The following is a 26,600-nucleotide window of genomic DNA, read 5'->3' as shown; positions in this document are numbered from 1 at the left end:
CATATTGTGTATCAGTAAAACAGTCCGTGACTACACAAACCACTCTGGGTACAGGTATATTGTGTATCAGTAAAACAGTCCGTGACTACAAAAACCACTCTGGGAACAGGTATATTGTGTATCAGTAAAACAGTCCGTGACTACACAAACCACTCTGGGTACAGGTATATTGTGTATCAGTAAAACAGTCTGTGACTACACAAGCCAATCTGGGTCCAGTTATATTGTGTATCAGTAAAACAGTCCATGACGACAAAAACCACTCTGGGTACAGGTATATTGTGTATCAGTAAAACAGTCCGTGACTACACAAACCACTCTGGGTACAGGTATATTGTGTATCAGTAAAACAGTCCATGACTACACAAACCACTCTGGGTACAGGTATATTGTGTATCAGTAAAACAGTCCATGACTACACAAAGCACTCTGGGTACAGGTATATTGTGTATCAGTAAAACAGTCTGTGACTACACAAACCACTCTGGGTACAGGAATATTGTGTATCAGTAAAACAGTCCGTGACTACACAAACCACTCTGGGTACAGGTATATTGTATATCAGTAAAACAGCCCGTGATTACACAAACCACCCTGGGTACAGGTGTATTGTGTATCAGTAAAACAGTCCGTGACTACAAAAACCACTCTGGGTACAGGTTTATTGTGTATCAGTAAAACAGTCCATGACTACACAAACCACTCTGGGTCCAGGTATATTGTGTATCAGTAAAACAGTCCGTGACAACAAAAACCACTCTGGGTACAGGCATATTGTGTATCAGTAAAACAGTCCGTGACTACAAAAGCCACTCTGGGTACAGGTTTATTGTGTATCAGTAAAACAGTCCATGACTACACAAACCACTCTGGGTCCAGGTATATTGTGTATCAGTAAAACAGTCCGTGACAACAAAAACCACTCTGGGTACAGGCATATTGTGTATCAGTAAAACAGTCCGTGACTACACAAACCACTCTGGGTCCAGGTATATTGTGTATCAGTAAAACAGTCCGTGACAACAAAAACCACTCTGGGTACAGGCATATTGTGTATCAGTAAAACAGTCCGTGACTACACAAACCACTCTGGGTACAGGTATATTGTGTATCAGTAAAACAGTCCGTGACTACAAAAACCACTCTGGGAACAGGTATATTGTGTATCAGTAAAACAGTCCATGACTACAAAAACCACTCTGGGTACAGGTATATTGTGTATCAGTAAAAGAGTCCATGACTACACAAACCACTCTGGGTACGGGTATATTGTGTATCAGTAAAACAGTCCGTGACTACACAAACCACTCTGGGTACGGGTATATTGTGTATCAGTAAAACAGTCCGTGACTACACAAACCACTCTGGGTACAGGTATATTGTGTATCAGTAAAACAGTCCATGACTACACAAACCACTCTGGGTACGGGTATATTGTGTATCAGTAAAACAGTCTGTGACTACACAAACCACTCTGGGTACAGGTATATTGTGTATCAGTAAAACAGTCCGTGACTACACAAACCACTCTGGGTACAGGTATATTGTATATCAGTAAAACAGCCCGTGATTACACAAACCACCCTGGGTACAGGTGTATTGTGTATCAGTAAAACAGTCCGTGACTACAAAAACCACTCTGGGTACAGGTTTATTGTGTATCAGTAAAACAGTCCATGACTACACAAACCACTCTGGGTCCAGGTATATTGTGTATCAGTAAAACAGTCCGTGACAACAAAAACCACTCTGGGTACAGGCATATTGTGTATCAGTAAAACAGTCCGTGACTACACAAACCACTCTGGGTACAGGTATATTGTGTATCAGTAAAACAGTCCGTGACTACAAAAACCACTCTGGGAACAGGTATATTGTGTATCAGTAAAACAGTCCATGACTACAAAAACCACTCTGGGTACAGGTATATTGTGTATCAGTAAAAGAGTCCGTGACTACACAAACCACTCTGGGTACGGGTATATTGTGTATCAGTAAAACAGTCCGTGACTACACAAACCACTCTGGGTACGGGTATATTGTGTATCAGTAAAACAGTCCGTGACTACACAAACCACTCTGGGTACAGGTATATTGTGTATCAGTAAAACAGTCCATGACTACACAAACCACTCTGGGTACGGGTATATTGTGTATCAGTAAAACAGTCCGTGACTACACAAACCACTCTGGGTACAGGTATATTGTGTATCAGTAAAACAGTCTGCGACTACACAAACTACTCTGGGTACAGGTATATTGTGTGTCAGTAAAACAGTCCGTGACTACAAAAACCACTCTGGGTACAGGTATATTGTGTATCAGTAAAACAGTCCATGATGAAACAAACCACTCTGTGTACAGATGTATTGTGTATCAGTAAAACAGTCCGTGACTACACAAACCACTCTGGGTACAGGTATCTTGGCCCAAAACTTGGTGCCGGGAGCTTGCCGCGCATGCAAGCCCCCGATGTGCACTTACCCGGCTTGCCGACATCTGAAACCTGGCCCGCAGTGGATTTCCTGTCAGTGGCCCGGTTCTGATGTCGGTGCGCTGTGCTAACCTGTCCCAGCGGCGTAGTTAGTGCGATGTGCCGGCTGGGATCAGGTGAGCCAATCAGGGGAGCGGAAACTTCATTCATAAGTTTGAGAGTAAGAACTGTCAAACTCATGAAAAGTACTGCACCCCAAAACACTACTTAAACTTTAAATAAAATTAAAAAAAAACATCCCAATCATTAAATTAAGTATAAATAAGTTTTTTTTAAAAATTTAAACAATAATTTTTTTTTTTGAAAAAAATCTATTTTTAATAAAAAGGGTCTAAAACTAAACTTACCTTATAGTAGATTCTTTAAAATAATAAACTTGTGGGAAAAAAATTCTAAATTGCACTAAAACACCACTTACCTGTAAAAATAAATACTTACGTGTGCTTTTTACAAGCGTAAAGACCGGAGGCCTTTACACATGCGCCAATCCCCCAAAACAGGAAATCCAAGACGCACGCACTGCCCCCTACAGCGCACGCGCTAGCCTCTTCACCTCTTGGGTTAGAGGAGAGGAAATGCCGGTTTTCAGTGCATGCGCTGTGCATGCTGAAAACCGGCATTTCCTCCGGCCAGACGCTTGAGTACCCCTTCCATACTCACGCGTTTGGGGAGGAATTACTGCCCCATTGTGTATCAGTAAAACAGTCCGTGACTACACAAACCACTCGGGGTACAGGTATATTGTGTATCAGTAAAACAATCCATCACTACACAAACTACTCTGCGTACAGGTGTATTGTGTATCAGTAAAACAGTCCGTGACTACACAAACCACTCTGGGTACAGGTATATTGTGTATCAGTAAAACAGTCCGTGACTACAAAAACCACTCTGGGTACAGATATATTGTGTATCAGTAAAACAGTCCGTGACTACACAAACCACACTGGGTACAGGTATATTGTGTATCAGTAAAACAATCCGTGACTACACAAACCACTCTGGGTACAGGTGTATTGTGTATCAGTAAGACAGTCCATGACTACAAAAACCACTCTGGGTACAGGTATATTGTGTATCAGTAAAACAGTCCGTGACTACACAAACCACTCTGGGTACAGGTGTATTGTGTATCAGTAAGACAGTCCATGACTACAAAAACCACTCTGGGTACAGGTATATTGTGTATCAGTAAAACAGTCCGTGACTACACAAACCACTCTGGGTACAGGTATATTGTGTATCAGTAAAACAGTCCATGACTACACAAACCACTCTGGGTACAGGTATATTGTGTATCAGTAAAACAGTCTGTGACTACACAAACCACTCTGGGTACAGGTATATTGTGTATCAGTAAAACAGTCCGTGACTACACAAAGCACTCTGGGTACAGGTATATTGTATATCAGTAAAACAGCCCGTGATTACACAAACCACCCTGGGTACAGGTGTATTGTGTATCAGTAAAACAGTCCGTGACTACAAAAACCACTCTGGGTACAGGTTTATTGTGTCTCAGTAAAACAGTCCATGACTACACAAACCACTCTGGGTCCAGGTATATTGTGTATCAGTAAAACAGTCCGTGACAACAAAAACCACTCTGGGTACAGGCATATTGTGTATCAGTAAAACAGTCCGTGACTACACAAACCACTCTGGGTACAGGTATATTGTGTATCAGTAAAACAGTCCGTGACTACAAAAACCACTCTGGGAACAGGTATATTGTGTATCAGTAAAACAGTCCGTGACTACACAAACCACTCTGGGTACAGGTATATTGTGTATCAGTAAAACAGTCTGTGACTACACAAGCCAATCTGGGTCCAGTTATATTGTGTATCAGTAAAACAGTCCATGACGACAAAAACCACTCTGGGTACAGGTATATTGTGTATCAGTAAAACAGTCCGTGACTACACAAACCACTCTGGGTACAGGTATATTGTGTATCAGTAAAACAGTCCATGACTACACAAACCACTCTGGGTACAGGTATATTGTGTATCAGTAAAACAGTCCATGACTACACAAACCACTCTGGGTACAGGTATATTGTGTATCAGTAAAACAGTCTGTGACTACACAAACCACTCTGGGTACAGGTATATTGTGTATCAGTAAAACAGTCCGTGACTACACAAACCACTCTGGGTACAGGTATATTGTATATCAGTAAAACAGCCCGTGATTACACAAACCACCCTGGGTACAGGTGTATTGTGTATCAGTAAAACAGTCCGTGACTACAAAAACCACTCTGGGTACAGGTTTATTGTGTATCAGTAAAACAGTCCATGACTACACAAACCACTCTGGGTCCAGGTATATTGTGTATCAGTAAAACAGTCCGTGACAACAAAAACCACTCTGGGTACAGGCATATTGTGTATCAGTAAAACAGTCCGTGACTACACAAACCACTCTGGGTACAGGTATATTGTGTATCAGTAAAACAGTCCGTGACTACAAAAACCACTCTGGGAACAGGTATATTGTGTATCAGTAAAACAGTCCATGACTACAAAAACCACTCTGGGTACAGGTATATTGTGTATCAGTAAAAGAGTCCGTGACTACACAAACCACTCTGGGTACGGGTATATTGTGTATCAGTAAAACAGTCCGTGACTACACAAACCACTCTGGGTACAGGTATATTGTGTATCAGTAAAACAGTCCATGACTACACAAACCACTCTGGGTACGGGTATATTGTGTATCAGTAAAACAGTCCGTGACTACACAAACCACTCTGGGTACAGGTATATTGTGTATCAGTAAAACAGTCTGTGACTACACAAACCACTCTGGGTACAGGTATATTGTGTATCAGTAAAACAGTCCGTGACTACAAAAACCACTCTGGGTACAGGTATATTGTGTATCAGTAAAACAGTCCATGATGAAACAGACCACTCTGTGTACAGATGTATTGTGTATCAGTAAAACAGTCCGTGACTACACAAACCACTCTGGGTACAGGTATCTTGGCCCAAAACTTGGTGCCGGGAGCTTGCCGCGCATGCAAGCCCCCGATGTGCACTTACCCGGCTTGCCGACATCTGAAACCTGGCCCGCAGTGGATTTCCTGTCAGTGGCCCGGTTCTGATGTCGGTGCGCTGTGCTAACCTGTCCCAGCGGCGTAGTTAGTGCGATGTGCCGGCTGGGATCAGGTGAGCCAATCAGGGGAGCTGAAACTTCATTCATAAGTTTGAGAGTAAGAACTGTCAAACTCATGAAAAGTACTGCACCCCAAAACACTACTTAAACTTTAAATAAAATTTAAAAAAAACATCCCAATCATTAAATTAAGTATAAATAAGTTTTTTTTTTAAATTTAAACAATAATTTTTTTTTTTGAAAAAAATATATTTTTAATAAAAAGGGTCTAAAACTAAACTTACCTTATAGTAGATTCTTTAAAATAATAAACTTGTGGGAAAAAAATTCTAAATTGCACTAAAACACCACTTACCTGTAAAAATAAATACTTACGTGTGCTTTTTACAAGCGTAAAGACCGGAGGCCTTTACACATGCGCCAATCCCCCAAAACAGGAAATCCAAGACGCACGCACTGCCCCCTACAGCGCACGCGCTAGCCTCTTCACCTCTTGGGTTAGAGGAGAGGAAATGCCGGTTTTCAGTGCATGCGCTGTGCATGCTGAAAACCGGCATTTCCTCCGGCCAGACGCTTGAGTACCCCTTCCATACTCACGCGTTTGGGGAGGAATTACTGCCCCATTGTGTATCAGTAAAACAGTCCGTGACTACACAAACCACTCGGGGTACAGGTATATTGTGTATCAGTAAAACAATCCATCACTACACAAACTACTCTGCGTACAGGTGTATTGTGTATCAGTAAAACAGTCCGTGACTACACAAACCACTCTGGGTACAGGTATATTGTGTATCAGTAAAACAGTCCGTGACTACAAAAACCACTCTGGGTACAGATATATTGTGTATCAGTAAAACAGTCCGTGACTACACAAACCACACTGGGTACAGGTATATTGTGTATCAGTAAAACAATCCGTGACTACACAAACCACTCTGGGTACAGGTGTATTGTGTATCAGTAAAACAGTCCGTGACTACAAAAACCACTCTGGGTACAGATATATTGTGTATCAGTAAAACAGTCCGTGACTACACAAACCACCCTGGGTACAGATATATTGTGTATCAGTAAAACAGTCCGTGTCTACGCAAACCACTCTGGGTACAGGTATATTGTGTATCAGTAAAGCAGTCCGTGACTACACAAAGCACTCTGGGTACAGGTATATTGTTTATCAGTAAAACAGTTTTGACTGCACAAACCACTCTGGGTACAGGTATATTGTGTAACAGTAAAACAGTCCGTGACCACACAAACCACTCTGGGTACAGGTATATTGTGTATCAGTAAAACAGTCCATGACTACACAAACCACACTGGGTACAGGTATATTGTGTATCAGTAGAACAGTCCGTGACCACACAAACCACCCTGGGTACATGTATATTGTGTATTAGTAAAACAGTCCATGACTACACAAATCACTCTGGGTACAGGTATATTGTGTATCAGTAAAACAGTCCGTGACCACACAAACCACTCTGGGTACAGGTATATTGTGTATCAGTAAAACAGTCCATGACTACACAAACCACTCTGTGTACAGGTATATTGTGTATCAGTAAAACAGGTTTGTTAAGCATTAAACATCCAGTACAAAGAAGTAATACTGAACAAGAAGACAGTCGCAGTCTGTTCATCGCACCCCGGCTTTCCTTCCAAGTGACTGCGGCGCCGTCTCCTGATGTATGTTGCTGTGTTCTGTTTACCAAAGCTCACTTACTTGGGATCTTGCTGTGTTCCATTGACTGAACCTTGCTTACTTGGGATCTTGCTGTGTTCTGTTGACCGAAGCTCGCTTACTTGGGATCTTGCTGTGTTCCGTTGACCGAAGCTCGCTTACTTGGGATCTTGCTGTGTGCTGTTGACCGAAGCGCGCTTACTTGGGATCTTGCTGTGTTCTGTTGACCGAAGCTTGCTTACTTGGGATCTTGCTGTGTTCTGTTGACTGAAGCTTGCTTATTTGGGATCTTGCTGTGTTCTGTTGACCAAAGCTCGCTTACTTGGGATCTTGCTGTGTTCTGTTGACCAAAGCTCGCTTACTTGGGATCTTGCTGTGTTCTGTTGACCGAAGCTCCTATCAATCTCTGGCTACACGGTGCACGCTTTTGATGTTCAAAACCTGTACCTTTATACCCTTTTTCCTCTTGTTTTATTTTCGTGGCAGTAATTAACCCTCTGACACCTGGTAAAAAGTCTTGCTTCCCTCGTTAGCCATCTTATGACCTGGTTGATCCTTCTGACTTTTTCTCTATGCATAACAAAGTACCCTTATCTCAGATCTTCACTTTTCACAGGACATTTCCTAGAATGTTTTCTAAATAGTCGGTCCATCCTGTAGCTGTACCAATGAAGGATGTCTCCAACTCCTATCTCTTTCTCTAGTTTTTATCTCTTTCAGCACAATATTGCTGAATTCCTTGTCTCCATAAATGTAGCACTACATTCCGTTACTTCGGTAATTGGGAACAGCAGTTTTTTTATAGTCAGGTTGGCATATTACCCATCCTGCTTTGCTCTCAGCCATTCGCCATTTTATGCAGGCTTTTAGGCTTTTAACATACAATTTCACATATTATAGTTATATAAAAATGGTTATAGAATCTTAATAATGTTTACTAAATCCTACAGGTGCACTCTAGCCTACAGACACAATAGCATGTTCACACAGGAGAGAGGCCATTCACCAGCTGTGTGTGTGGAAAGGGATTCATTCGGTCATCCCATTTACTGATACACCAGCACAGTCACACTAGAGAGAGATCGGTTAGATACTTCACGTGTGGGAAGGAATTTACTCAGTTTTCCCACTCCAGTGTTAAAAGGTCAAAGGATTTGAGACACAAAACTGAAGAAAAGCTGTTTAAATGTGTGCGTGGGAAGAAATTCACTCGTGCACCCACCTGCTGAAACACCAGCGAGTTCACAAGTGACTGCAGGGGTTGGATTCTACTGTTGCTGTTGTTCATCACATCCAGGACAGAACTACAGCGGATGGCCCGTGCACTTGAGTTTCTGTATAATTTGCTTTCTAATTTTATTGCTTGGCCCTCCGGCCCCAATCTCACGCCTGTCACAGATAATAATTTTCTATATGCTAATAGTGTGCTTCAATGGCGAGGCTTTTACCCAACATTCCCCGCGCGGGTGAATGTGCCCTATCCACACTGCAGGAGCCCAGTGCGCATGCGCAATACCGGACCACGATGGAGCATGCGCAGTGCGAGTGTTGGCAAAGGACAAAGGCTGGTGAGTCACATCGGCAGCGGGTAATGGATGGCGGGGCTCGGGGGCGTAATGAACCCGGCATGTGGGCGGATAGGCTTCATAAAAACCTGGAGTAGGCCGCAAGCCCCGATTAATAACCTAATGGTCCCGCGATTGCTGCTGCGGTGCTTTTTCCCGGTGATAGGCCCAGGTTAACGGCCGCCATTCTGGTAAAGGAGAGTGGGACGCGTCAGTGTGCGGCCATCTTGGTGCAGGAACAGTGAGTTGGGGGGGGCATCAAGGCACCTGATCCCAACCTGACCCAAGTGCCCCGGGGGTGAAAACCATTGGTGGATTGTGTGTCACGTGTGTGTCCAGCTGCGGGTTTGATTGGTTAGTGACTCGCCCGGGTTACCCAGGGGTTTAAAGTCACAGCAGGGGCGCATGCGCGGCCACCTTTGGGCAGGAACCAGGAGGAGAGAATGTTCTCAATTTCTATCCTGGACTCACCGTGGTGGCTTTTGTAAACTGAGAGTGTGCAGCTATCGGGAAAGATTGAACAGGTTGGGGATTTTTTCTTCAGAAAAGGGAAGACTTAGAGGAGACCTAATAGAGGTCTTTAAAATTAGAAATGGCTTGGACAGGATAGATGTGGAGAGAATCCAAAACTAGGGGCCATTAATACAAGATAGTTACTAATAAATCCAACAGGGAAATGAGGAGAACTTTCTTTACTCAGAGAGTGGTTAGAATGTGGACCTCGCTAATACAGGAATAAAAACAGAAAATGCTGGAAATACTCAGCAGGTGAGGCAGCATCTGTAGAGAGAGAAACAGAGTTAACGTTTCGGGTCGATGACCCTTCGTCAAAACTGGAAAAAGTTGGAGATGTAACAGGTTTTAAAGCAAGTATAGGAGCAGGAAGAGGGGGGAGGGGAGGAAAGAACAAAAGGGAAGGTCTGTGATAGGATGGAAGGCAGGAGAGATTAAGAGACAAAAGGGATGATGGTGCAAGGCAAAAGGAGATGGTAATGGGACAAGTTAAGAAACAAAAGATGACTCTAGATGAAGTGTAAATGGCAATGGCAGAATGATCAACAGCTGCCATGTGAGAGAGAAAAAAAAATGATTGGGGCCGAGGTTATGGCCTGAAATTGTTGAACTCGATGTTGAGTCCAGAAGGCTGTAAAGTGCCTAATCGAAAGATGAGGTGCTGATCCTCGAGCTTATGTTGAGCTTCATTGGAACAGTGTAAGAGGCTGAGGACGGAGAGGTCAGAGTGGGAGTGGAGCGGAGAATTAAAGTGACAGGCGACCGGAAGCTCAGGGTCACCCTTACCGACAGAACGGAGGTGTTCTGCAAAGCGGTCACCCAATCTGCGTTTGGTCTCCCTAATGTAGAGGAGACCGCATCGTGAGCAGCGAATACAGTACACTAAATTGCAAGAAGTACAAGTAAATCGCTGTTTCACCTGGAATGGGTGTTTGGGGCCCTGGACAGTGGGAAGGGAGGAGGTAAAAGGGCAGGTGTTCCACCTCCTGAACTTGCGCGGGAAGGTGCTGGGCGAAGGGGAAGGGGTGTTGTGGGTGATAGAGGAGTGAACCAGGGTGATGCAGTGTGAGCGGTCCCTTTGGAATGCTGAAAGGGGAGGTAAGGGGAAGATGTGTTTGGTGGTGGGATCGCTAATACAGGAAGTGGTTGAGGCAAATAGTTTTGATGCTTTCAAAGGAAACGAGATGAGTACATGAGAGAACAGAATAAAAACATATGCTGAAAGGATGAGATGAGGTAGATGGAGTGGGAGGACACTTGTGTGGTGTATGAACACACAGCACAGACTAGTTGGGCCGAATGGCCTGTGCTGTATATTCTATATAATAATTCTATATAAACTCCTTTTACAGGATATTAGAATGGGAGGATTTGCAGGCAGGAAGCTCAAACCAGACATCACATCAACATCTGACTGAGTCACTCGCTTTATCAGGACCTGAATATCCTCAGCCTTTGAATGTGGAAGGAGAAATGTTTGTCTGTTCTGTCTGTGGGAAAAGATTTCAAACATCAGTGTGACTCGAAAAGCATCGAGACACACACACCCGAGTGAGAGTGTTCCAGTGCACTGACTGTGGAAAGAGCTTTAACCAGTTACACAGCCTGAAAAAACATTGCACCATTCACAGCGGGGAGAAACCATACATGTGTTCTGTGTGTGGACGAGGCTTCAACCGATCGTCCAACCTGGAGAGACACAAGGACACCCGCACCATGGAGAAACCATGGAAATGTGGGGACTGTGGGAAGGGATTCAGGTGCCCGTCTGAGCTGGAAACTCATCGACGCACTCACACTGGGGAGAGGCCGTTCACCTGCTCCGTGTGTGGAAAGGGATTCACTCAGTCATCCAACCTCCAGATACACCTGAGAGTTCACACCGGAGAGAGGCCATTCACCTGCATTGAATGTGGGAAGGGATTCACTACTTTATCCAACCTGCTGAACCACCAGGGTATTCACACAGATAAGAGACCTTTTAAATGCTCTGACTGTGAGAAAAGTTTTAAAAACAGAAACAAACTGCTGACACACCAACGTATTCACACTGGGGAGAGACCGTTCACCTGCTCCACGTGTGGGAAGGGATTCACTTGGTCATCCAACCTGCTGACACACCAGCGAGTTCACACTGGGGAGAGACCGTTCTCCTGCTCTGAGTGTGGGAAGGGATTCGCTCAGTTATTGCACCTTCAGAGACACCAGCGAGTTCACACCGGGGAGAGGCCATTCAGCTGCTCTGAGTGTGGGAAGGGATTCGCTCAGTCATCCGAGCTTCTGATACACCAGCGAGTTCACACTGGAGAGAGGCCGTTCACCTGCTCCATGTGTGCGAAGGGATTCACTCGTTCATCTGAGCTTCTGATACACCAGCGTGTTCACACTGGGGAGAGGCCGTTCACCTGTTCCATGTGTGCAAAGGGATTCACTCGTTCAGCAGAGCTTCTGATACACCAGCGAGTTCACACTGGGGAGCGGCCATTCACCTGCTCCGTGTGTGGGAAGGAATTCACTCGATTATCCACACTGCTGACGCACCAGCGCATTCACACTGGGGAGAGGCCGTTCACCTGCTCCGTGTGTGGGAAGGGATTCACTCAGTCATCCAACCTGCTGAAACACCAGCGAGTTCACAAGTGACTGCAGGGGTTGGATACAGCTGTTATTGCTGCTGTTAATCACATCCAGGACAGAACCATGATCATTCTGTCAGTTATACGAACAGGAGGAGGCCATTTAGCCCCTCAAATCTGTTCCGCCATTCAATGAGATCACGGCTGATCTGTGAGTGAACTCCACATAACTGCCTTTGCCCCATATCCGTTATTACCTTTCACCAAGCCCTGGGATCCAGGGAGGACACGGGCTTTACAAACACCGAGTGCGGCCCCAGGCCCGAATCTAAAACAGTGAATATTCAGGAGAGGGAGAGGAACTGGTGATTGTACAACTGACCGCAGCCAGAGTCAGCACCTTCAGGGGAGGAGAGGGAGGGGAACCAGTGAGTGTAAAACTGAACCCAGCCAGAGTCAGCACCTTCAGGGGAGGAGAGGGAGGGGAACCAGTGAGTGTAGAACTGAACCCAGCCAGAGTCAGCACCTTCAGGGGAGGAGAGAGAGGGGAACCAGTGAGTGTAGAACTGAACCCAGCCAGAGTCAGCACCTTCAGGGGAGGAGAGGGAGAGGAACCAGTGAGTGTAGAACTGAACCCAGCCAGTCAGCACCTACAGGGGAGGAGAGGGAGGGGAACCAGTGAGTGTAGAACTGAACCCAGCCAGAGTCAGCACCTTCAGGGGAGGAGAGGGAGGGGAACCAGTGAGTGTAGAACTGAACCCAGCCACAGTCAGCACCTTCAGGGGAGGAGAGAGAGGGGAACCAGTGAGTGTAGAACTGAACCCAGCCAGAGTCAGCACCTTCAGGGGAGGAGAACCAGTGAGTGTAGAACTGAACCCAGCCAGAGTCAGCACCTTCAGGGGAGGAGAGGTACCCTGTAGATGGAGCTTTACTCTGTATCTAACCCGTGCTGTACTTGCCCTGGGAGTGTTTGATGGGACAGTGCAGAGAGCTTTACTCTGTATCTAACCCGTGCTGTACCTGCCCTGGGAGTGTTTGATGGGACAGTGTAGCGGGAGCTTTACTCTGTATCTAACCTGTGCTGTACTCGCCCTGGGAGTGTTTAATGGGACAGTGTAGAGGGAACTTTACTCTGTATCTAACCCGTGTTGTACCTGACTCAGGAGTGTTTGATGGACAGTGTAGAGGGAGCTTTACTCTGTATCTAACCCATGCTGTACCTGCCCTGGGAGTGTTTGAGGGGACACTGTAGAGGGAGCTTTACTCTGTATCTAACCCGTGCTATACCTGCCCTGGGAGTGTTTGATGGAACAGTGTAGAGGGAGCTTTACTGTTTATCTAACCTGTACTGTACCTGCCCTGGGTGTGTTTGATGGGACAGTGTAGAGGGAGCTTTACTCTGTATCTAACCCGTGCTGTACCTGCCCTGGGAGTGTTTGATGTAAGAAATCACACAACACCAGGTTATAGTCCAACAGCTTTATTTGAAATCACAAGCTTTCGGAGCGCTGCTCCTTCGTCAGGTGAAGTGGAGAAGTGCATAAAAACACAGCTTATATAGTCAGAGAATAATGTCAGATGTTTACAGGTAATCTTTCTAACTGCCATTTATCACACCTCGGCAGAGAGATAATCACAGCAATCAAAGGTGTAAATGGTGTCCAAACAGGTCAGTCAGGAAAACATTACATCAAAGAACAATGAGTTGGGGTCACAAGCGGTCAAATGTTGCAGATGCTGCTGTCTGCATGAAAAACAAAATAACAGACAAAAAACATTGTTTTTGCTGGAAATCACAGCAGGTCCGGCCGCATCTGTGTGGAGAGAACAAGCCAACGACGACTCGAGTCTGGCTGACCCTATGTCAGGTGAGGTTACATGTAGCGTGACATGAACCCAAGATCCCGGTTGAGGCCGTCCTCATGGGTGCGGAAGTTCGCTATCAGTTTCTGCTCAACGATTTTGCGTTGTCGTGTGTCTCGAAGGCCGCCTTGGAGAATGCTTACCCGAAGATCGGAGGCTGAATGTCCTTGACTGCTGAAGTGTTCCCCGACTGGGAGGGAACACTCCTGCCTGGCGATTGTTGCGCGGTGTCCGTTCATCCGTTGTCGCAGTGTCTGCATGGTCTCGCCGATGTACCATGCTCCGGGGCATCCTTTCCTGCAACGTATGAGGTAGACAACGTTGGCCGAGTCACATGAGTATGTAACATGTACCTGGTGGGTGGTGTCCTCACGTGTGATGATGGTATCTGTGTTGATGATCTGGCATGTCTTGCAGAGGTTGCTGTGGCAGGGTTGTGTGGCGTCGTGGTCGCTCTTCTGAAAACTGGGCAATTTGCTGCGAATGATGGTCTGAGGTTAGGCGGCTGTTTGAAGGCAAGTAGTGGAGGCGTCGGGATGGCCTTAGCGAGGTGTTCGTCGTCATCGATGACATGTTGAAGGCTGCGAAGAACATGGCGTAGTTTCTCTGCTCCGGGGAAGTACTGGACGACGAAGGGTACTCTGTTGGTTGTGTCCTGTGTTTGTCTGCTGAGAAGGACTATGCGATTTTTCGTTGTGGCCCATCGGAACAGTCGATCGACGAGTCGAGCGTCATATCCCGTTCTTACGAGGGCGTCTTTCAGCGTCTGTAGGTGTCCATCGCGTTCCTCCTCGTCTGAGACGCTGAAAGACGCCCTCGTAAGAACGGGATATGACGCTCGACTCGTCGATCGACAGTTCCGACGGGCCACAGCGAAAAATCACATAGACCTCCTCAGAAGACAAACACTGGACACAACCAACAGAGTACCCTTCGTTGTCCAGTACTTCCCCGGAGCGGAGAAACTACGCCATGTTCTTCGCAGCCTTCAACATGTCATCGATGACGACGAACACCTCGCTAAGGCCATCCCCACGCCACCACTACTCGCCTTCAAACAGCCGCCTAACCTCAAACAGACCATCATTCGCAGCAAATTACCCAGCTTTCAGGAGAACAGCGACCACGACACCACACAACCCTGCCACAGCAACCTCTGCAAGACATGCCAGATCATCAACACAGATACCATCATCACACGTGAGGACACCACCCACCAGGTACATGGTACACACTCATGTGACTCGGCCAACGTTGTCTACCTCATACGTTGCAGGAAAGGATGCCCCGGAGCATGGTACATCGGCGAGACCATGCAGACACTGCGACAACGGATGAACGGACACCGCGCAACAATCGGCAGGCAGGAGTGTTCCCTCCCAGTCGGGGAACACTTCAGCAGTCAAGGACATTCAGCCTCCGATCTTCGGGTAAGCATTCTCCAAGGCGGCCTTCGAGACACGCGACAACGCAAAATCGTCGAGCAGAAACTGATAGCCAAGTTCCGCACCCATGAGGACGGCCTCAACCGGGATCTTGGGTTCATGTCACGCTACATGTAACCTCACCTGACGTAGGGTCATCCAGACTCGAGTCGTCGTTGGCTTGTTCTCTCCACACAGATGCGGCCGGACCTGCTGTGATTTCCAGCAAAAACAATGTTTTTTGTCTGTTTTTTTGCTTTTCATACAGACCCCAGCATCTGCAACATTTGACCCCTTGTGACCCCACCTCATTGTTCTTTGATGTAATGTTTTCCTGACTGACCTGTTTGGACGCCATTTACACCTTTGATTGCTGTGATTACCTCTCTGCCAAGGTGTGATAAATGGCAGTTAGAAAGATTACCTGTAAACATCTGACATTATTCTCTGACTATATAAGCTGTGTTTTTATGCACCTCTCCACTTCACCTGACGAAGGAGCAGCGCTCCGAAAGCTTGTGATTTCAAATAAAACTGTTGGACTATAACCTGGTGTTGTGTGATTTCTTACATTTGTCCACCCCAGTCCAACACCGGCATCTCCACACCAGTGTTTGATGTGACAGTGTAGAGGGTGCTTTACTCTGTATCTAACCCGTGCTGTATTTGCCCTGGGAGTGTTTGATGAGACAGTGTAGAGGGAGCTTTACTCTGTATCTAACCCGTGCTGTACCTCCCCTGGGAGTGTTTGAGCGGACAGTGTAGAGGGAGCTTTACTTTGTATCTAACCCATGCTGTACTTGCCCCGGGAGTGTTTGATGGGACAGTGTAGAGGGAGCTTTACTCTGTATCTAACCCGTGCTGTACCTGCCCTGGGAGTGTTTGATGTAAGAAATCACACAACACCAGGTTATAGTCCAACAGCTTTATTTGAAATCACAAGCTTTCGGAGCGCTGCTCCTTCGTCAGGTGAAGTGGAGAGGTGCATAAAAACACAGCTTATATAGTCAGAGAATAATGTCAGATGTTTACAGGTAATCTTTCTGACTGCCATTTATCACACCTCGGCAGAGAGATAATCACAGCAATCAAAGGTGTAAATGGTGTCCAAACAGGTCAGTCAGGAAAACATTACATCAAAGAACAATGAGGTGGGGTCACAAGGGGTCAAATGTTGCAGATGCTGGTGTCTGTATGAAAAACAAAAAAACAGACAAAAAACATTTTTTTTGCTGGAAATCACAGCAGGTCCGGCCGCATCTGTGTGGAGAGAACTAGCCAACGACGACTCGAGTCTGGCTGACCCTATGTCAGGTGGGGTTACATGTAGCGTGACATGAACCCAAGATCCCGGTTGAGGCCGTCCTCATGGGTGCGGAAGTTCGCTATCAGTTTCTGCTCAACGATTTTGCGTTGTGTGTCTCGAAGGCCGCCTTGGAAAATGCTTACCCGAAGATCGGAGGCTGAATGTCCTTGACTGCTGAAGTGTTCCCCGACTGGGAGGGAACACTCCTGCCTGGCGATTGTTGCGCGGTGTCCGTTCATCTGTTGTCGCAGTGTCTGCATGGTCTCGCCGATGTACCATGCTCCGGGGCATCCTTTCCTGCAACGTATGAGGTAGACAACGTTGGCCGAGTCACATGAGTATGTACCATGTACCTGGTGGGTGGTGTCCTCACGTGTGATGATGGTATCTGTTGAAGATCTGGCATGCCTTGCAGAGGTTGCTGTGGCAGGGTTGTGTGGTGTCGTGGTCGCTGCTCTCCTGAAAGCTGGGTAATTTGCTGCGAACGGTCTGTTTGAGGTTAGGCGGCTGTTTGAAGGCAAGTAGTGGAGGCATGGGGATGGCCTTCATGAGGTGTTCGTCGTCATCGATGACATGTTGAAGTCTGTAGGTGTCCATCGCGTTCCTCCTCGTCTGAGACGCTGAACGACACCCTCGTAAGAACGGGATATGACGCTCGACTCGTCGATCGACAGTTCCGACGGGCCACAGCGAAAAATCACATAGACCTCCTCAGAAGACAAACACTGGACACAACCAACAGAGTACCCTTCGTTGTCCAGTACTTCCCCGGAGCGGAGAAACTACGCCATGTTCTTCGCAGCCTTCAACATGTCATCGATGACGACGAACACCTCGCTAAGGCCATCCCCACGCCACCACTACTCGCCTTCAAACAGCCGCCTAACCTCAAACAGACCATCATTCGCAGCAAATTACCCAGCTTTCAGGAGAACAGCGACCACGACACCACACAACCCTGCCACAGCAACCTCTGCAAGACATGCCAGATCATCAACACAGATACCATCATCACACGTGAGGACACCACCCAGCAGGTACATGGTACACACTCATGTGACTCGGCCAACGTTGTCTACCTCATACGTTGCAGGAAAGGATGCCCCGGAGCATGGTACATCGGCGAGACCATGCAGACACTGCGACAACGGATGAACGGACACCGCGCAACAATCGCCAGGCAGGAGTGTTCCCTCCCAGTCAGGGAACACTTCAGCAGTCAAGGACATTCAGCCTCCGATCTTCGGGTAAGCATTCTCCAAGGCGGCCTTCGAGACACGCGACAACGCAAAATCGTCGAGCAGAAACTGATAGCCAAGTTCCGCACCCATGAGGACGGCCTCAACCGGGATCTTGGGTTCATGTCACGCTACATGTAACCTCACCTGACGTAGGGTCATCCAGACTCGAGTCGTCGTTGGCTTGTTCTCTCCACACAGATGCGGCCGGACCTGCTGTGATTTCCAGCAAAAACAATGTTTTTTGTCTGTTTTTTTGCTTTTCATACAGACCCCAGCATCTGCAACATTTGACCCCTTGCGACCCCACCTCATTGTTCTTTGATGTAATGTTTTCCTGACTGACCTGTTTGGACGCCATTTACACCTTTGATTGCTGTGATTATCTCTCTGCCAAGGTGTGATAAATGGCAGTTAGAAAGATTACCTGTAAACATCTGACATTATTCTCTGACTATATAAGCTGTGTTTTTATGCACCTCTCCACTTCACCTGACGAAGGAGCAGCGCTCCGAAAGCTTGTGATTTCAAATAAAACTGTTGGACTATAACCTGGTGTTGTGTGATTTCTTACATTTGTCCACCCCAGTCCAACACCGGCATCTCCACACCAGTGTTTGATGTGACAGTGTAGAGGGTGCTTTACTCTGTATCTAACCCGTGCTGTATTTGCCCTGGGAGTGTTTGATGAGACAGTGTAGAGGGAGCTTTACTCTGTATCTAACCCGTGCTGTACCTCCCCTGGGAGTGTTTGAGCGGACAGTGTAGAGGGAGCTTTACTTTGTATCTAACCCATGCTGTACTTGCCCCGGGAGTGTTTGATGGGACAGTGTAGAGGGAGCTTTACTCTGTATCTAACCCGTGCTGTACCTGCCCTGGGAGTGTTTGATGTAAGAAATCACACAACACCAGGTTATAGTCCAACAGCTTTATTTGAAATCACAAGCTTTCGGAGCGCTGCTCCTTCGTCAGGTGAAGTGGAGAGGTGCATAAAAACACAGCTTATATAGTCAGAGAATAATGTCAGATGTTTACAGGTAATCTTTCTGACTGCCATTTATCACACCTCGGCAGAGAGATAATCACAGCAATCAAAGGTGTAAATGGTGTCCAAACAGGTCAGTCAGGAAAACATTACATCAAAGAACAATGAGGTGGGGTCACAAGGGGTCAAATGTTGCAGATGCTGGTGTCTGTATGAAAAACAAAAAAACAGACAAAAAACATTTTTTTTGCTGGAAATCACAGCAGGTCCGGCCGCATCTGTGTGGAGAGAACTAGCCAACGACGACTCGAGTCTGGCTGACCCTATGTCAGGTGGGGTTACATGTAGCGTGACATGAACCCAAGATCCCGGTTGAGGCCGTCCTCATGGGTGCGGAAGTTCGCTATCAGTTTCTGCTCAACGATTTTGCGTTGTGTGTCTCGAAGGCCGCCTTGGAAAATGCTTACCCGAAGATCGGAGGCTGAATGTCCTTGACTGCTGAAGTGTTCCCCGACTGGGAGGGAACACTCCTGCCTGGCGATTGTTGCGCGGTGTCCGTTCACCTGTTGTCGCAGTGTCTGCATGGTCTCGCCGATGTACCATGCTCCGGGGCATCCTTTCCTGCAACGTATGAGGTAGGCAACGTTGGCCGAGTCACATGAGTATGTACCATGTACCTGGTGGGTGGTGTCCTCACGTGTGATGATGGTATCTGTTGAAGATCTGGCATGCCTTGCAGAGGTTGCTGTGGCAGGGTTGTGTGGTGTGGTCGCTGTTCTCCTGAAAGCTGGGTAATTTGCTGCGAACGATGGTCTGTTTGAGGTTAGGCGGCTGTTTGAAGGCAAGTAGTGGAGGCATGGGGATGGCCTTAGCGAGGTGTTCGTCGTCATCGATGACATGTTGAAGGCTGCAAAGAACATGGCGTAGTTTCTCCGCTCCGGGGAAGTACTGGACGACGAAGGGTACTCTGTTGGTTGTGTCCTGTGTTTGTCTTCTGAGGAGGACTATGCGATTTTTCGCTGTGGCCCATCGGAACTGTCGATCACCGAGTCGAGCGTCATATCCCGTTCTTACGAGGGCGTCTTTCAGCGTCTGTCGGTGTCCATCGCGTTCCTCCTCATCTGAGACGCTGAACGACGCCCTCGTAAGAACGGGATATGACACTCGACTCGTCGATCGACAGTTCCGACGGGCCACAGCGAAAAGTCACCTAGACCTCCTCAGAAGACAAACACTGGACACAACCAACAGAGTACCCTTCGTCGTCCAGTACTTCCCCGGAGCGGAGAAACTACGCCATGTTCTTCGCAGCCTTCAACATGTCATCGATGACGACGAACACCTCGCTAAGGCCATCCCCACGCCACCACTACTCGCCTTCAAACAGCCGCCTAAACTCAAACAGACCATCCTTCGCAGCAAATTACCCAGCTTTCAGGAGAACAGCGACCACGACACCACACAACCCTGCCACAGCAACCTCTGCAAGACATGCCAGATCATCAACATAGATACCATCATCACACGTGATGACACCACCCACCAGGTACATGGTACATACTCATGTGACTCGGCCAACGTTGTCTACCTCATACGTTGCAGGAAAGGATGCCCCGGAGCATGGTACATCGGCGAGACCATGCAGACACTGCGACAACGGATGAACGGACACCGCGCAACAATCGCCAGGCAGGAGTGTTCCCTACCAGTCGGGGAACACTTCAGCAGTCAAGGACATTCAGCCTCTGATCTTCGGGTAAGCATTCTCCAAGGCGGCCTTCGAGACACGCGACAACGCAAAATCGTCGAGCAGAAACTGATAGCCAAGTTCCGCACCCATGAGGACGGCCTCAACCGGGATCTTGGGTTCATGTCACGCTGCATGTAACCTCACCTGATGTAGGGTCATCCAGACTCGAGTCGTCGTTGGCTTGTTCTCTCCACACAGATGCGGCCGGACCTGCTGTGATTTCCAGCAAAAACAATTTTTTGTCTGTTTTTTTGCTTTTCATACAGACCCCAGCATCTGCAACATTTGACCCCTTGTGACCCCACCTGATTGTTCTTTGATGTAATGTTTTCCTGACTGACCTGTTTGGACACCATTTACACCTTTGATTGCTGTGATTATCTCTCTGCCGAGGTGTGATAAATGGCAGTTAGAAAGATTACCTGTAAACATCTGACATTATTCTCTGACTTTTAAGCTGTGTTTTTATGCACCTCTCCACTTCACCTGATGAAGGAGCAGCGCTCCGAAAGCTTGTGATTTCAAATAAAGCTGTTGGACTGTAACCTGGTGTTGTGTGATTTCTTACATTTGTCCACCCCAGTCCAACACCGGCATCTCCACACCAGTGTTTGATGTGACAGTGTAGAGGGTGCTTTACTCTGTATCTAACCCGTGCTGTATTTGCCCTGGGAGTGTTTGATGAGACAGTGTAGAGGGAGCTTTACTCTGTATCTAACCCGTGCTGTACCTCCCCTGGGAGTGTTTGAGCGGACAGTGTAGAGGGAGCTTTACTTTGTATCTAACCCATGCTGTACTTGCCCCGGGAGTGTTTGATGGGACAGTGTAGATGGAGCTTTACTCTGTATCTAACCCGTGCTGTGCCTGCCCTGGAAGTGTTTGATGGGACAGTGTAGAGGTAGCTTTACTGTGTATCTAACCTGTACTGTACCTGCCCTGGGTGTGTTTGATAGGACAGTGTAGAGGGTGCTTTACTCTGTATCTAACCCGTGCTTTACCTGTCCTGGGAGTGTTTGATGGGACAGTGTAGAGGGAGCTTTACTCTGTATCTAACCTGTGCTGGCCCTGCCCTGGGAGTGGTTGATGGGACAGTGTAGAGGGAGCTTTACTCTGTATCTAACCTGTGCTGTACCTGCCCTGGGAGTGTGAGATGAGACAGTGTAGAAGGAGCTTTACCCTGTATCTAACCCGTGCTGTACATGCCCTGGGGGTGTTTGATGGGACAGTGTAGCGGGAGCTTTACTCTATATCTAACCCGTGCTGTACCTGCCCTGGGAGTGTTTGATTGGGAAGTGTAGAGGAGCTTTACTCTGTATCTAACTCATGCTGTACCTGCCCTGGGAGTGTTTGATGCGACAGTGTAGCGGGAGCTTTACTCTGTATATAACCCATGCTTTACCTGCCCTGGGAGTGTTTGATGGGACAGTGTAGAGGTAGATTTACTCTGTATCTAACCCGTGCTGTACCTGTCCTGGGAGTGTTTGATGGGACAGTGTAGAGGGAGCTTTACTCTGTTTCTAAATCGTGCTGTACCTGACCCAGGACTGTTTGATGGGACAGTGTAGAGGGAGCTTTACTCTGTATCTAACCCGTGCTGTACCTGCCCTGGGAGTGTTTGATGTGACAGTGTAGAGGGAGCTTTGCTCTGTATACCAATTTGGATACTGTTGAGGGGGATGACTTACCAGAGGAAGGCAGCAGCAGCCAACTTCCTGGCACCAGGGGTGCTTCTGCTGCTCAGGAAGGGAGGAAAAAGAGTGGGAAAGCAATAGTGGTAGGGGGATTCTATCGTAAGGGGAACAGATAGGCATTTCTGTGGCCGTAGACGTGACTCCAGGATGGTTTGTTGCCTCCCTGGTGCCAGGGTCAAGGATGTCACTGAACGGCTGCAGGGCATTCTGAAGGGGGAGGTTGAACAGGCAGAGGTCGTGGTTCACATTGGGACCAACGACATAGGTAGGAAGAGGGATGAGGTCCTGCAGCAAGAATTTATGGAGCTAGGTAGCAGATTAAAGAGTAGGACCTCAAAGGTTGTAATCTCTGGATTACTCCCGGTGCCACGTGCTAGTGAGTATAGGAATAGGAGGATAGAGCAGAAGAATGCGTGGCTAAAGAGTTGGTGCAGGAGGGAGGGCTTTAGCTTCCTGGAGCACTGGGCCTGCTTCTGGGGAAGGTGGGACTTGTACAAGTCGGACGGGTTGCACCTGAACCAGAGTGGGACAAATATCCTTGCGGGGAGGTTTGCTAGCACTGTTCGGGGGGGGTTTAAACTAAAATGGCAGGGGGTTGGGAACCTGAGCAAGGAGACAGAGGAAAGGAAAACAGGGATAAAAGCAAAAGATAGGAAGCAGAAAAACAAAAGTGGCAGTCAAAGAAATCAACGGTTTAAATCAAACGTGGCCACAGTAAATAATAATTCTAATAGGTCTAAGAGCATTAAAAAAACAAGCCTGAAGGCTTTGTGCCTTAATGCGAGGAGCATTTGTAATAAGGTGGATGAATTGGCTGCGCAAATAGAGGTAAACGAATATGATTTGGTTGGGATTACGGAAACATGGCTCAAGGATGGCCAAGACTGGGAACTCAACATCCAGGGGTATTTGATATTCAGGAAAGATAGGCAAAAAGGAAAGGGAGGTGGGGTAGCATTACTGGTTAAAGAAGGGATTAATACAATTGTAATGAAGGATATTAGCTCTGATGATGTGGAATCTGTATGGGTAGAATTGAGAAATACTAAGGGGAAAAAAACATTAGTGGGAGTGGTATATAGACCTCCAAACAGTAAGGCGGAGGTTGGGGACAGCATTAAAAGGGAAATTAAAGAAGCGTGCAATAAGGGCACAGCAGTCATCATGGGTGACTTTAATCGACATATAGATTGGGCGAACCAAATTAGTAACAATACTGTGGAGGAGGAATTCCTGGAGTGTTTACGGGATGGTTTCCTGGACCAATATGTCGAGGAACCAACCAGAGATCAGGCCATCTTAGACTGGGTATTATGTAACGAGAAAGGATTAATTAGCAATCTTGTTGTACGAGGCCCCTTGGGTCGGAGCAATCATAATATGATCTAATTCTTCATTAAGATGGAGAATGAAGTAGTTGACTCAGAGACAAGGGTCCTCAATTTAAATAAAGGAAACTACGATGGTCTGAGGAGCGAGTTGGGTAGGATTGATTGGGGAATGGCACTCAAAGGGTTGACGGTGGATAGGCAATGACAAACATTCAAAGACCGAATTGATGAGCTACAGAATTTGTTCATCCCAGTTTGGCATAAAAATAAAACAAAAAAGGTGACTCAACCGTGGCTAACAAGGGAAATCAGGGATAGCATAAGATCCAAGGAGAGGACATATAAATTGGCTAGAAAAAGCAATAATCCTGAGGATTGGGAGCAGTTTAGGGGTCAACAAAGGAGGACAAAGGGATTAATTAAGAAAGGGAAAATAGAATATGAGAGTAAGCTTGCAGAGAACATAAAAACTGACTGTAAAAGCTTTTATAGATATGTGAAGAGAAAAAGATTGGTGAAGTCAAGCGTAGGTGTCTTACAGTCAGAATCAGGGGAATTTATAATGGGAAACAAGGAAATGGCAGACCAACTAAATACATACTTTGGTTCTGTCTTCACAAAGGAGGACACAAATAACCTCCCAGAGATGCCGGGGAACATAGGGTCTGATGAAAGGGAGGAACTGAAAGAAATCAGTATTTGTAGGGAAATGGTGTTAGGAAAATTGATGGGACTGAAGGCCGATAAATCCCCAGGGCCTGATGGTCTACATCCCAGGGTACTTAAGGAAGTGGCCCTAGAGATAGTAGATGCATTGCTGGTCATCTTCCAGAACTCGATAGACTCTGGAACGGTACCCATGGATTGGAGGGTAGCTAATGTTACCCCACTATTCAAAAAAGGTGGTAGAGAAAAAGCAGGGAATTATAGACCGGTAAGCCTGACATCGGTAGTGGGGAAAATGCTAGAGTCTATTATAAAAGATGTAATAGCAGAGCACTTGGAAAGCAGTGACAGGATCGGACAAAGTCAACATGGATTTACAAAAGGTAAATCATGCTTGACTAATCTACTGGAATTTTTTGAGGATGTAACTGGTAAAATAGATAAGGGAGAACCAGTGGATGTGGTGTATTTGGACTTTCAGAAGGCTTTCGATACGGTCCCGCACAAGAGATTAGCGTGCAAAATTAAGGCACATGGGATTGGGGGCAAGGTATTGACTTGGATAGAGAACTGGTTGGCGGACAGAAAGCAAAGAGTTGGAATAAACGGGTCGTTTTCCGAGTGGCAGGCAGTGACTAGTGGGGTACCGCAAGGATCGGTCCTAGGGCCCCAGCTGTTCACAATACATATTAATGATCTGGATGAGAGAATTGGATGTAATATCTCCAAATTTGCAGACGACACAAAGCTGGGTGGGAGGGTATGCTGTGAGGAGGATGTCGTGAAACTCCAGTACGATTTGGACAGGTTGGGTGATTGGGCAGAAACATGGCAAATGCACTATAATGTGGATAAATGTGAGGTGGGTGTTATTGTGCACCAGTCGCTGAAGGTAAGCATGCAGGTGCAGCAGGCGGTTAAGAAGGCAAATGGTATGTTGGCCTTCGTAGCAAGAGGGTTCAAGTACAGGAACAAGGATGTCTTGCTACAGTTGTACAGGGCCTTGGTGAGACCGCACCTTGAGTATTGTGTGCAGTTTTGGTCACCTTACCTGAGGAAGGACGTTCTTGCCATGGAGGGAGTGCAGCGAAGGTTGACCAGGCTGATACTTGGGATGGCAGGAATGGCGTATGAGGAGAGATTGTGTCGATTGGGCTTATACTCACCGGAGTTTAGAAGATTGAGAGGGGATCTCATCGAAACCTATAAAATTCTGTCAGGTCTGGACAGTCTAGATGCAGGAAGGATGTTTCTGATGGCCGGGGAGTCCAGAACCAGGGGTCATAGTCTAAAGATAAGGGCTAAGCCATTTAGGACTGAAATGAGGAGGAATTTCTTCACCCAGAGAGTGGTGAACCTGTGGAATTCTCTGCCACAGAGGGCGGTGGAGGCCAGTTCATTAAATATATTCAAGAAAGAGTTGGATATGTTTCTTGGGGCTAAAGGGATCAAGGGATATGGGGAGAAGGCAGGGACAGGGTACTGAAATTGGATGATCAGCCATGATCTCATTGAATGGCGGAGCAGGCTCGAAGGGCCGAATGGCCTACTCCTCCTATCTTCTATGTTTCTATTTATCTAACTCGTGCTGTACATGCCCTGGGGGTGTTTGATGGGACAGTGTAGAGGGAGCTTTACTCTATATCTAACCCGTGCTGTACCTGACCTGGGAGTGTTTGATGGACAGTTTAGAGGGTGCTTTGCTCTGAATCTAACCTGTGCTGTACCTGCCCTGGGAGTATTTGATGGGACAGTGTAGAGGGTGCTTTACTCTGTATCTAACCTGTGCTGTACCTGCCCTGGGAGTGTTTGATGGGACAGTGTAGAGGGAGCTTTACTCTGTATCTAACTCATGCTAATCAGTCACTCAATTTGTTGAACTGAATGATAAACTGTTTCAGTTCAGTATTGATTTTTCTGAAGCTGTGTATAATTGTAATGGTGGGCCTGCGCTGTGAGTGTATTGATTTTCTGAAGCTGTGTATAATTGTAATGGTGGGCCTGCGCTTTGAGTGTATTGATTTTCTGAAGCTGTGTGTAATTGTAATGGTGGGCCTGCGCTGTGAGTGTATTGATTTTCTGAAGCTGTGTATAATTGTAATGGTGGGCCTGCGCTGTGAGTGTATCCAAGTGTTGCTCCTGAGGATCCCAGCGTTCGCGGCTCCAGCTGTCTGGGGCCTGGAATCACAGGGTTGAAGTTTCATTGACTTTAGTGATTGAATTACATGGAATATACAGCCCAGATACAGGCCATTCGGCCCCACTAGTCTCTGGTGCTGCTGTTTATCCTCCACACGAGTCACCTCCCATTCTGTCTGCCTCATCTCAGCCTGTCAGCATATCTTTCTTTTCCCTTCTCTCTCCTGGACTCGTCTCGTTTCC

The 26,600-nt window shown here is 46.9% G+C and overlaps 1 protein-coding gene and 1 pseudogene across 1 annotated transcript in view; one reads left to right on the top strand and one right to left on the bottom strand.

Annotated features, from left to right (window-relative positions):
• LOC147119020 (uncharacterized) overlaps window positions 1–26,600 on the bottom strand; it is a 120,275-nt pseudogene that overhangs the window by 68,971 nt on the left and 24,704 nt on the right.
• LOC147119019 (uncharacterized) overlaps window positions 11,090–26,600 on the top strand; it is a 44,523-nt gene continuing 29,012 nt past the window's right edge. The window contains exons 1-2 of the mRNA XM_085984748.1: window positions 11,090–11,263; window positions 11,345–12,003. Coding sequence (XP_085840874.1) covers window positions 11,105–11,263; window positions 11,345–12,003 — 818 coding nt within the window. The 5' untranslated portion in view covers window positions 11,090–11,104. The remainder of the gene's footprint in view (window positions 11,264–11,344; window positions 12,004–26,600) is intronic.

Source organism: Somniosus microcephalus, chromosome 4, assembly GCF_052327205.1.
Source record: "Somniosus microcephalus isolate GS21.2 chromosome 4, FLI_Smic_1.0, whole genome shotgun sequence".
NCBI classification, from domain to species: domain Eukaryota; kingdom Metazoa; phylum Chordata; class Chondrichthyes; order Squaliformes; family Somniosidae; genus Somniosus; species Somniosus microcephalus.
The sequence above is the reverse complement of the archived record's forward strand: the minus strand, read 5'-3'. Positions and strand labels throughout refer to the sequence as shown.